General features: G+C 37.3%; 1 protein-coding gene across 9 annotated transcripts in view; it reads right to left on the bottom strand.

The window, feature by feature from the left end:
• Positions 1-12,647, bottom strand: part of Znf106 (zinc finger protein 106) — an 80,176-nt gene that overhangs the window by 32,520 nt on the left and 35,009 nt on the right. For 4 of the 9 annotated variants that reach the window (XM_013158760.2, XM_013158758.2, XM_013158759.3 and 1 more), the window contains 4 exons: positions 11,443-11,643; positions 6,144-8,327; positions 4,226-4,856; positions 1,728-1,797 (listed from right to left, as the gene is read on the bottom strand). In XM_013158760.2, coding sequence (XP_013014214.1) covers positions 1,728-1,797; positions 4,226-4,856; positions 6,144-8,327; positions 11,443-11,643 — 3,086 coding nt within the window. Of the gene's footprint in view, positions 1-1,727; positions 1,798-4,225; positions 4,857-6,143; positions 8,328-11,442; positions 12,036-12,647 lie in introns of those variants that run through there. The other 5 variants (XM_063250192.1, XM_063250191.1, XM_063250189.1 and 2 more) reach the window with 2 other exon arrangements.

Here is a 12,647-nt window from a genome sequence, read left to right as displayed (position 1 = left end):
TATCTGATATCCCCAAACCCTGTCTTTTGGAGTTTTCATGGAGACTTCATTATACAGGCATGAATGATTAAGTCTCTGGACACCAGTGATCAATTTAATCTTTAGCTCCTTCCCACTCTGGAAGTTAAAGAGGGTGAAGCTGAGGATCCTAAGTCTCCAATTCTGCCTGTCTTTCAGAGCTCCTGAGGATATTAAAGTTGTATGCCTGTAAACAAAATAAAGACCAACTTTTTATATAATAGAGTACTACTCAGTCATAAAAAAAGACAAACTGGAGAATTTATAGGTAAATGAATGCAACTTGAGACCATACTCAGAAGTGAAATAAATCACTCACATATGCAAACACTGTATAGTGTGAGAAGCTGAAAGAGTAAATTAGATCCAAAATGTACAATAGATAATGTGACATGTGATGAAACTGTTCAAAAGAAAAGAGAAACTGGGATAAGGAAAGGAAAAAAGAAGAAAGGGAAAAGCAAATACATATATAATAGTTAAGACAGTTATAACCCTGATTTTTCTTAGTTCACTGAAAAGAAAGGTTTGTGCTAATATTGTTTGGACAATTAAATTTCTGTATCTTAGACTCTGAGCAACTAACTTAAAGATAAAAATACATAATGTATTAACTATTGTTACTCTCCTTTTGTTTTGAAATTTTATTTTTTCTGCTTAAAATTTTAAAAAAATCAAAAACATATTTCACAATATAAGCCACATTTCACTAATTTAAAAAGCTGTATTATGTGTATTTCTCATTGTTATGTTTGTCACTAACTCAATACACCGAGATCTCTTCCCTGAACACCAGATTCACACACACAACTATTAATTGTAATACCCCTACCAAATGTCTCAAAAGTCTACTTGGTCAAAGGATCCAAAAAGGAACTCAATCTTTTTTTTTTTTTTTTTTTTTTCTTTTTTTTATCGGTACCGGGGATCGAACTCACGACCGCCTGCTTACAAGGCAGGTACTTATGCCGCTGAGCTAAATCCCCAGCCCCAAGGGAACTCAATCTTGTTCCACTCTCATTCTGCTCCCATCTGGAGTCTTCTGGCTCTATAAATGGTATCATTTACTGGGTTGTCTGAGCCAGAAACTAGGGCTGTCCCAGAACTCTCCCTGATCTATCCCACTCACTCAATATTCACCCATCACTTCCTTCAGAAAAGCAAGAATCACTGAAACCTATCAATGGGGGGGGGGGGGAGACAATGATAATACAAGTTTCTCTTTCATTCACATCAGCAAAGCAACCAAGATGCTAAAAAACAAGAGAAACGCTATTAATGGTCAAGAGATACAATGTTTTTAATAAGTCAACAGTTTCTTTTTTTTTTTTTCTTTTCATGCCAAGGAAGAGGCCCAGTGAGACTTCTGGTTCATACTAAGATACAAAGCCTTAGCTTTCAGGTCATATGTCCTTTCTAGCTGTAAATGGGTGAAGGAGGGAATCTAATTTACTCTTTAGCAAGGCAATATTGTCTAATAAATAATAAATGGATGATTGGTGTTTTGATGACCACTGCTGTGCTGCATGAAGCTGTAAAAAGGCTGACGTTGGCTTAGGATTTAGCTCAGTGGTGTAAGCGCCTGCCTGGTAAGCACGAGGTCATGAGTTCAATCCCCAGTATCCACCCCCCCAAAAAAGAATGAATTATCCAAAAGGCTGAAGTACTATAACAACAACAGTTTTCTGCCAGAATATTCTGTACCATACCTTTCTTTCCTTTAATTTTTCTTCTTTTATTTTTTCTCTCAAGACTTGGGAGTTCAGGAGAAGATCCATCCTAAGAAAATGAAGAAATTTTAATAGTATTAAGTGTTAAAGGTCACTATCCAAGAAAGCAAAAACAATGAATTCTAAGATAGTCAAACATTGTCCTTCACTACTGCCACCATCTAAGATAATAGAAGTCTCACGCCCAACTCAAAAAGCAGTTAAAAGAATGTATTAAAGTGCTGGGCATGGTGGCTCACTTCTGTAATCCCAGCACTTGGGAGGCTGAGGTGGGAGGATCTTTACGAGTTCGAGACCAGCCTGGGTTACAAAGTGAGCTCAAGGCCAGTCTGAACTGCATAGCAAGACCCTATCTCAAAAAAAAAAAAAAAAGTATTAAAACACACACAGAATCTAAAATCAGATATCTCCGAGCATCCTACAGGTAATAAAAGTTAATGAGACTTAGGCAAAGCATTCCATAGATGAGAGCACTGATAGTTCATTAACATATACAAAGTTTATCTTGGTATAGTCTCTACTTTGTGTTTGGTTTTTCAGAGTCTCATTAGGTAGTCCAGGCTGGCTTTGAACTTGTATGTATCACTGAATAGTAAATGAACTTGCAATTCTCATCGTATTTGGCGTGTTTCTATTTTGAATTTCACCAAGAAAATCTTTACAACAAGCTAAACCATCTATGAGACAAATCTCAAGATAATAACTTTGTTGAAAGATAATCTCAAGCTTCAAATGTATTTCAAATCATCTAATAAATATTTCCTATAGAGGGTCTAGCTGTTTTTGTTTTTTAAGACTGGATAAAAAAAAAAAAAAAAAAAAAAAGACTGAATCTCACTATGCAGCCCAGGCTGGCCTCAATCAAACTCAGTGATTTTCCTCCTCCGCCTCCCATACGCTGGGATTACAGGCATGCGCTATTATGCCTGGCCACATAGTGTCTAGTTGAAAGTAACAGAGCTGAAATTTGAAATGAGTCTAAAACTCACTATACTAACTACTGTTTATGTCATTTTATTTCTTAAAATTTTTTGTTTTTGTTTTCTAGTACTGGGGATTTGGAGTTGGGGAACTGGATTCTTCACACTGAGCTATATCTCCAACTTTTTTAAAATTTTGAGACAGGGTCTCACTAAATTGCCTAGGCTTGGTTCTTACTTCAGCCTCCCAGAGTGCTGACATTACAGGAATATATCACAACACCCACACACTGCTTTGCTTTAACAAGTTCATTTTTTCACAGGGCCAAATTCCAGCCTGTACCACTTCCAGTAATTTGCTTTTTAAAGAGAAATCCTGAGAGGGTTAAGCAATTAGTGTGACAAGAATGCCAGAAAAGCAAAATTGGTATCAATGAAGAAGACGACTTAGGGCCAGTCTAGGCAACTGAAGGACAAAAGATAGACTTATAAAGACAATAGACAAATAGCTAAGATAGCTAAGATAGATAGACAGATAGATAGATGGAGACAGACGGACAGACAAGGCCAGCTATGGTAGTACATGCCTATAATCCTAGCTCCTTGGGAGGCTGAAGGGGAGAATCACAAACTCAAGCTCTGCTAAGACAACTTAGTTAAGAGCCTGTCTCAGAATAAAATAAAAATGGGCTGGGCAAACCAGGAATGTAACACAGTGGTGCAGCACCTGCCTGTAAGTACAAGGCCTTGAGTTCGATTTCTAGTAGCAAAAAAGAAAAAAGGGAGAGGGGTTGGAGATGTAGGTCAGTGCTTCCTGGGTTCAAACACCAAAAAATGAAACAAAGTAAAGATGAGACTATTTGGTGGTGCCTTGTAATCCCAGCACCTGGTACTTGGGAGACCAAGACAAGAAGACCGCAAGTTCAAGGCCAAGGTTGGGCAACTTAGTAGGTTCCTGTCTCCAAATAAAATAAAAATGGCTGGGGGCTGGTGGTAACTCAGTGGCACAGTACTTTTCTAGATGTACTAGGCCCTGGTTCAACCTCCAGTACTGTTAAAAAAAAAAAAAAAAAAAGAGAGAGAGAGAGACTAAATTTTTTTCTATATTATGCATATATATGCACTTTAGTAATATCAAACCACTTTAATATTAAATCTCACAGTCTTGAATGCAACATTTATACAAGCCCTACAAATCCAACAGTAGAATGCCTTTCCTAAGAAGCAGTACAGAGTGCATCTACGAAAACAGATTAAGTTACAGCTAAAGTTTTAACTTATCCTTGGTCAAGTGATAGAGTCACTGGGTTGGAGACTGGTTTTAGACATGACTTCATATTTTCCTGGTATTGTACATTCATATTACATTACATCTAATTTAGCAGAACTACTCAGTAAAAGAAACCAGTAGGATGAAAGAGCCTCACAACTCTATTCCAGAGTAGATAGAACCACAATCCCAACTAGTGGGAAAAATCAAACAGTTAAGCCTTTATTATAAACAAGTCACTACATAAGATGTTCTATTAAAAAACAAAACAGAAAAATCATACTCACTCCAGTGGCTCTTCGCTTCTTTCTAATACTCTGGCCATCATTTTGCTCAGCACCAGAGGTACAGCTACTATCTGTGGCTGCATCTGCTAAGCAGGAGATTGCAAGGACTGAGGACACATTTGATGACAGACTGCTTCCTTCTCCAGTGCTCTCCTGAGCATTGTGAGTCTTGAATGGCGATGGAGAACACTCCTGGCTATTCATATCTTTTGCTGAATGCATCAAAGGTATCATATGATCAGATGGCAATTGTGTACTATGTCGCCTTTGGATAGCAAAGTTTTCAGCTTTTTCGTGTGTTCTGAAGGAGATGGCCAGAGGTGCTGCTTCCTGTTTAAGGCACAGTGTTGTTTTCTGATGCTGTGTAACACCCAGTGAGTTACTAGGTGAAACAATCTGCTGGGGCTCATTTTCTTTGCCAGTACCTTCTTCGCTGAAGAAGCTATACACAGGAGCCCTGTCCATGATCACACTGCTCTCAGAAAGGCTTCGCTTTCTGGCCAACCCAGAGGATGAAGAAATGGAAACAGCTTCCCACTGGAACCCTTCAAGACTAGACAGATCAGGCTCCCCATCCAAATCCAAGACCTCTTGTTCGTTCTGAACCAGAGGTACCATTTCTATGCCAAACCTTAATAAAAGAAAGAAAAGACAAAAATCAGCCCTGGTCAGGGGAGAAGTACTACTGAATGTGTCAGGCTCTGCTAAGCATGTATGCGAATGAGATGCTTTCTGCCTTACGGTACTTCAGTTTGATAGGCAAGTGTTTACAAAGTAAACATTGTTATACATAATAAAATGCCACAAGTGCTAAATTAAAGACTTGATTACAGCTATGAGAATACAAATGGAATAAAAATTGAGTTTTATTTCAAATGAAGCTAAGAATTTACAATAAATACATCAGTTTTAAAAGCAAATCAAAGCAAACAAAAACTTTTTAAAGTAAATATTCACAAGTGCAGGGACAGTACTGAGGCTGAGTAATTAATCTTGAGTACTACCCACAAAGTATGGAAAAATTTAAAAAATGAAACAAAATAAATCCATTATTTCAATGAGGACAAAAATGGCCCTAAGCATGGATAAATGTGTAATACTGCAAAATTATGATTCTCAAGTAGTAAACCTATCATGCACATTGCTTTATCATTCAAAAAAAAAGTCTAATACTTGACTTGAAATGAATACCCAAAATATCACCAGTCTTGAAGAGAAAGCATTTTGTGATCCTAAGAATAATGCCCAGAGTACATATAGAAAAGTAACTATCCATAGGTTCTAAGCAGAAGGTATTAATAGTTGTACCTAAAATACTAAAACAGTTGTACTATAGCATTATGATCTAAACAAAGATACCGATTTCTGGACATACATTTCCATGCTGTTACTTTCTAGCCTCTTGAAATTAGAGCAATAAGCCTGTAATCCAGCACTTGGGAGGCTGAGGTAAGAGGATTGCTGTAAATCGGAGGCCAGCCTGGACTACAAAGTTAAGTTTAAAGCCAGCCTGAACTGCATAGCAAGACCCTGTCTCAAAAACCAAGGAAAACGGGGCTGGGGATTTAGCTCAGCAGCATAAGTGCCTGCCTGGCAAGTACAAAGTCATGAGTTCAATCCCCGGTACCACCAAAAAAAAAAAAAGAAAGAAAAAGAAGTAAATTAGAATGATGATTTTTCTCCTTGTGCCTCTCTAGTTACTCAGAAGAAAGTATATTTCCATTTTAACTGCATTTTCTGCTAGGAAAGACTGAACTCTATTGGTCACACAGCATTACTCAGTATTTGACAATTAAATCAGATATTTACACTGGCTATTTTTGGCAAACATTTAAATGAAACAAGTAGAATTCTCTTCACCAAGGTCAAGAGGTAACTTTGAATGAAAACAAGATAGATACTGAAAAGAGGCACACACCTGGGTAAGCCTTTGCCCAGTTCTTGCTTTTTCCTGGTTACTTGCTGAATGACCTGCTCCCAGTTGACGTTTCTCCGAGATGCATTTAGAATCTGTCGTAGGGTTGGCTTGAGCCCAGATTCTTTCTCTGTTTCGCTCTTTCGATGACCACTAATATTGCGAATGCGGCGAGCACTATTAAGGTTTGGCTCAGGAAGGTGTGCTCCAGTTTTGTTCTTTAAACTAATGTGCCGGGTTAGATCTCTTTGGAGTGAGGCAGGAAAGCCAAGCTTACTTAGTTCGGGCAGGAGAGAACTGGAAGGCTGACTGATATCACTTTTGTGAAGTTCTCCTTCCAAGCTAGTATTCTCAAAGGCTTCTGTTTCATAAGATATGTGAGATTTAACAGGGTTATCACCCTGGCCATCTTCTAGAGAAGTTTTCAAATCTAGTAATAAACCAGAGTGTGGACTGGCTGCAGATGGCATTTGTAACTCCGATTCTTTTTCATGAACTGTGGAATTACATGAGGTGGAAGAAAGTTTTCTAGATACTTTCAAGATCTGGTCATCCCCTTCTTTCTCATCAACAGTATGAGTGCTGCAGGATAAAACCTCTGTAGCTACAGAACCCAGGGTTCCAATTTTTGTTCTACGATTTTCTGTGTCAGATGTTTCTCCATCACTTTCATCTTCTAATGCTTGCACTTGAAACTCAATCTTCAAAGATCCTTTTTCAGACTCTTCTACATTCCTACTTGCTTTCGCATAGATCCTGGTCCTTTTAGAAGTGCTAAGAGGTGGATCTTGCAATGACTCATGACACTGTAACACTTCTTTGGCTTTTTGTATTGTATCACTTAAATTAACATCAGATTCTTTTGGAGTGCCAGATGCAATCTTACTTGCTTTTAAAACATTAGAACATGAACTACGTAATTTGGACATGGAGGAAAAACCTTGGTTATCTTCTAAAGTGGATTTGTTCAAAGGATTTGAATTTTCTGCAGCAGAAGAATTTGTTTTGGTGTTTTTTGAGGGAGTCTTTGAATCTTGTTTTTGAGAAACAGATTTAGTGGCCGGAAGTGGAAGAAGTGGGGATTTCAAGGACGGCATCTTGTTTGAGTTATGTCGTTGCTTAGGGTTATCTGTAACAGGACAATCTCTCACCACCTCACAGGAAGCAGGGCAGTCAGAAGGGGCTTTGTGATTAAGAGATCCATTATGTATTTCTTTTTGTGTTTTTAGTGTTGGGGAACTATTAATTTCCTCAATTAGAGGTGCTTGTATTCCTGCGGTTATCAAGCTAAAATCAAAGAGAGGCTTATCTGTTGTTTCTGATTTACTGTCAGTGACTTCTTTCAATCCAGATTGTGAATCCAGAGTCTTCTGGGAAGGATATGGAGTCCAGCGATGGAGCTTCTCCTTTGGTACGCTGCTATTCTTTCCACCGGTTTTGGTAGCTGCACTCTCTGTCTGTTTAGTAGTCTGGCTTTCTGGCTGCTCAAAATTGAAATCATGTAAGTCTTCTGAAGGAAATCTATCACTAGTAAAGTCTTCAGAAGGACTTCCGTATGCTGCAACCATACCAATTTTGTCATTATCTTGCTGTTGCCAATTATATCTCTCTTGATTGTATTTGCATGACATATTAGACTTCTTGTTCCACGGTATATTCATATCTTCCATCTGATAGTTAGAATTTCTGTTTCTGCCTGATTGAAATTTGTCTCCGGGGCCACTGTAATTCCAACTATTTATATTACGTCCATTGGATTTCCAGTTTCCGTTGCTGTTGTTCATATGCCAACTGGAAAAACCACCTGTTCCTTCAGAATGCCAACTGGAATTCCTTCCTGGACCATTATAATTCCAATCCGCCATCCCATTATTTGGATGCCAACCTCCTCCAGAATTACTATGGTTGTGAAACCAAGTTGAGGAGCCTCTTGTAATCCCATTATGCCACCCAGTACATCCTCTTGGCCCACTACTATTCCTCAAAGAATGTGAAAAGCTATTTTTCCTATTATTAGTAAAGCTATCTTTTTCCCATTTCCAATCCCACTGTGGAGGTCCACGATGATGCCTTGCAGATTGACTGTAAGTCTCCCTGTCTTGGTAAGAAATTCGATCTTCTCGCCTCCACTGCGGTTGTCTGCCATCTGAGTTTATTTCCTGGCTGTTATTAGAAGATTTGTCCTGTCTGGAAGAAAAACAATTTTTCATTATGGATTTAAAAAAATTCTTATGCCTCCTGAAAAGGCGTAACTCACCAAACTTGCCCTCCACCCTTTTCTCCTAAGCTTTATGTAACAGAATCTATTTTTACTATAATGGTGATTGCTTTCATATCTTTAAAGATAATGTTTAAATTTACATTCCCCAGGGGCTGGGGATTTAGCTCAGCGGCATAAGCGCCTGCCTTGCAAGCAGGCCGTCGTGAGTTCGATCCCTGGTACCGATAAAAACGAAAAAGACAAAAAAAAAAAAAAAAAAAAAAAAAAAAAGGAAATTTACATTCCCCACCTAACTTAAAATTAAACAATATATTATTTTCCTTATCACCCTAAGAATACTAAAAATCTGGCACATTTGTACCATTTTTCCTTTCTGAGGATTTTTCTGATTTTCTTGGCTCATGTTCTAGAATTTTTTTCCTATTATTTTTATATTATGCAACTTTTCCAAATAGGAAAAGTATACTTCATAATTATGATTAATTTTTAACACAATTTTATGTTCATTCAGCTACTTTTAATATATGATTTGTGCAGTTGAAAGTTTTTTTAATAATCTAGTTTCTTAATCATTTTTGAATAGTAAATTTATACTATACATGATTACTTTCATTAATGAAATCTTTATTGAGCAGTCACTCAATTATTGTTAGTAACATAAGAAAACTTTTGGGCATAGTTCCTGTTCATGATGGCCTTAGAATCTAGCTGAGGAAATAAGTAAGGTCACACACAGGAATAAAATAGCACACGGCAATAAGTAGTAACCATAATAAGTATTATAAGGAGCCCATGAGCTAGAGGTTTTTATAAAGAAGCTTCAGCTGCTTGAACTATTCAAGTTAGACAGAGTCTACAGAGGCGTGAATTAAAGTAAACATCACAGCAACAAGAATAAAGTTTTTCCTTTATAAACTGTCTATGGTTTGCCCAAAACAATGCTCAGCATATGGGAGGTGCTCAAAACCTTGAATGAACTAGTGAAAAGTGACAGAATATCTACTATCAGGCATTTAAAGTAAGCTAGTATTTTACATAGGTTATATCACATAATTTTTAGTTTTGAGGCAAATAATATTTTTAACATTTTTACATAAGGAAACTAATCATTAGCGAGATCAAGCAACCTATCTAGAGTAAGACAAATTGATAGAGCAGAAACTGAGCCTTGGCAATCTGACTCAAATTTATACTTCTAACCACAAGGACTTTACAAAATGAAAATCCCAAAACAAAAGTTTCCACAGTTAAGTTTCTCTAAACTTGACCTAAATCTTAAACTCCATATTTACTTTAATTAGTCTGAAAAGCTTATAATACCTATGAAATAACTTCTAGACACAAATTGGGATTTCTCCCTTTTTTATAAAATGGGCTTAAAAATTAATCTAACTTGAAAACTTTAAATATCTATTTACTTTATAAATTAAAACTCATCTCAGCAGGAGACCTTAAGTTTCCAAGGAACGAGTGGTATTATATACACGAACAAGTTTTGTTTTAGGAGTGGTCATCATCAACCAAACTGCTTTTTCATTTCATTTCTAAGCAGCAGGTAACTTTTAACATCTAGGAGAATGACAAACTCAGCCATACTAAATGAAGGGAATGTGATCAGAAGTGGGGAAAGAATCTTGTAATAAATCACAAAGCAGAATTCCTAGGTCACCATGAACTGACTAGATGGAGGATATAACAGCACTCAGTTAAATCATAGCCTAAAAACAACAATCTAAGTTAAAGTCTCAGGAGGAAGCCAGATACAGTGATGAACACTTGTCACCCCAGTTACTTGGAAGGCTGAAGCAGAAGAGTCAAACATTTGAGGCAAGCCTGGTCAACACAGCAAGACCCCACGAAATTTAAAAATAGGACAGGATATAGCTCAATGGCACTGGGCTTAGTTACCCTGCACAATGTCCTGGTTTCAATCCCTAATACTACAGGATAACTTAAAAACTGATGAAGGAAAGAAGAAAATTTTTAAAAATCATAAAGAGGGCCAGGGATATAGCTCAGTGGCACAAGTACCTGTCTGGCAGAGATTGTGAGTTCTATCCCCAGTACAAAAAAAAGGGGGGGGGGAGACAACAACATCACAAAAACAAATAAGATTTTATATATAGGTCATTACAGAAGCATATCAAAAGACTCAAAGAACAGTAACAGTGTATATCAATGTCTAATTTGCTAAAATGCTTCTTACTCTTAGTGTTTAATCATTTATACATTTAAACTAATAATGGCACAGGCATTTAAGAAGTTAGTCTCCAAATTCCTAAAACAGAAGAATCAACTCTAGCTTTACTAAAAGTAATAATGTCATTTGAAGGACTCAGCAACTGAAGAATTCAAGAATCATGTCACTAATGACATTTTAAAACTAGGAAAGTCTTCTTCAAAACGTGTTCAAAAAACTTCTAATATATGGTTCTCTCCCTTTCACTAATATCTGAAATTTTCTACCTTTTTAGTTAAAACTTTTTTAGGATACAGAATCAGTAAAGACATGATGCCTAACACTTACACACATAAATGTAGGTAAATAATTATTCAGTACAAGCTATCAAAAGTATTGCTCAAATGATTCTGACATTGTCAAATTTAAAATAAATTTATTCAATAATATGTTAGAAAGGCACTTAGTGTAAACCAAGCACTGTGATAGTCACTGGGATTCAAAGACAAAGAGAAAAATCAAATTTGCCAAAGGCACCACATTAATTCACAGAAGGTAAGTATTGTAATTTATTCAATGGTATTTAATAGCTTTCCACTATAAAATTTGAATACCAGTAGGAAGAGTATGAACATCATTACCAATATGGCAAAAGTTTCAGGCGTACAGCTAGTGCTAGCTTATGTCAGGACACTACTGGGCCTTTTCTTTTCTTTCTTTTTTTTTTTTTTAACAGCAAATAGTACAGCAATTCAAGAAAGCATTTCATTGTTCTTTACTCAGAAGACTGCAACCTCAGGCTAAACTTTTAACTAAGATAAGTGTAAATGCTATAGACTGAAAGGTACAAAAATGTATTCTGGACTATGTTCTGTCAAGAATTTAAAAAAATCATTACTTACCGACTTTGTTCTTTCCTTTGTTTTATTAACTGAACAAGTTCCTTGTCAAAATACTCTTCTTCCTCTTCTTCTCCCTTTCCATCTTCTTCTCTTTCTTGGGCATCAACATTATCTTTGTGCAACTGGCCAGAAATGTGCTTTGCATATGCAGAGAGACCCACTATTGTGACTCCACACACGCGGCAATCATGACTACTATCCCTAGGGAGAGAGGGAGATGAGGGACATTCAATTCTCCCTACTGGCATGGCACACTCACGAGATATGTTACAGTCTCCTCTGAAAGACACTGAACAATTTCGCACAGTAGAAAATTAGTGTTCATCAATTTTAAGACTCCTTTCATCACTTTTAATAGATTTGTAAGTTATTTTTGAAATGAATTTTATATTCTTTTCCAGCATTCAAGAGGCAATACACTTCAGATTAATGTGCTTTAGGAGGAGAGATCTTCTTGAATTGCTGTATTTAAGATCTTGCCAGAGGAAACGTGGTGAAAGGGGAGGCAGGGCAGGGGGCTCAGAGCAAACACAAGTTGCCCTGGAGCACACCCATGGTGCCAGCTGCACTCAGAGAGCCTGGCGACAGCGCTTGAATTTTAACCTCCTGCTCTGGAGAGTTCGTCCAGTCAAAATTAAGGGGTGGAGAAACGGGTAGATGGCGCAGCCAATCCCAACAGGTAGCTAAATCTGAATAGCTGGCACTCTGCCTGGAATGTGGAGATTCTGATAGGAGTCATCCTCAGCAGCTTTTTTGATCTGGATGATACATGTGACCTATGCTCCGCTTCAGAAGGGCTTATTTTAACGGGAATGGAAAGCATTTCAGTTGTGGGACGTTAACAGCTGTGTTAGGCAAATGTTTTTTCTCAAATTTCAGAAAACACTACAGTTCAGAGAGAAGCAGAATAGGTTTGTATTTAAACTGTGCAGACTTTTTTTTCATTTGCTTGACACACTTAATGGTGAAATTCATACTTGACCAGTCTTAAGCTAAAGTCTTACAATCTACTTCAGGTCTATAAGAGATCAACTATTTTGCTGCTCTCTGCTATGAAATCCCTTGATGGGTCAGCTGTCTATGTAGTCACTGATGAGAAACATTTGAATGCCATGGCTACAGGGTGGTAGGGTGGTAGTATCCAGTCAATAATCCAAACTGGCTTGATCCCATATCATGTGTCTTGAGTTTATACTAGTTATATT

This window comes from Cavia porcellus, unplaced genomic scaffold, assembly GCF_034190915.1.
Source record: "Cavia porcellus strain 051 isolate PalLab524CR breed Dunkin Hartley unplaced genomic scaffold, mCavPor4.1 scaffold_6, whole genome shotgun sequence".
NCBI classification, from domain to species: Eukaryota; Metazoa; Chordata; class Mammalia; order Rodentia; family Caviidae; genus Cavia; species Cavia porcellus.
This window is presented reverse-complemented; position numbering and strand designations above follow the sequence as displayed.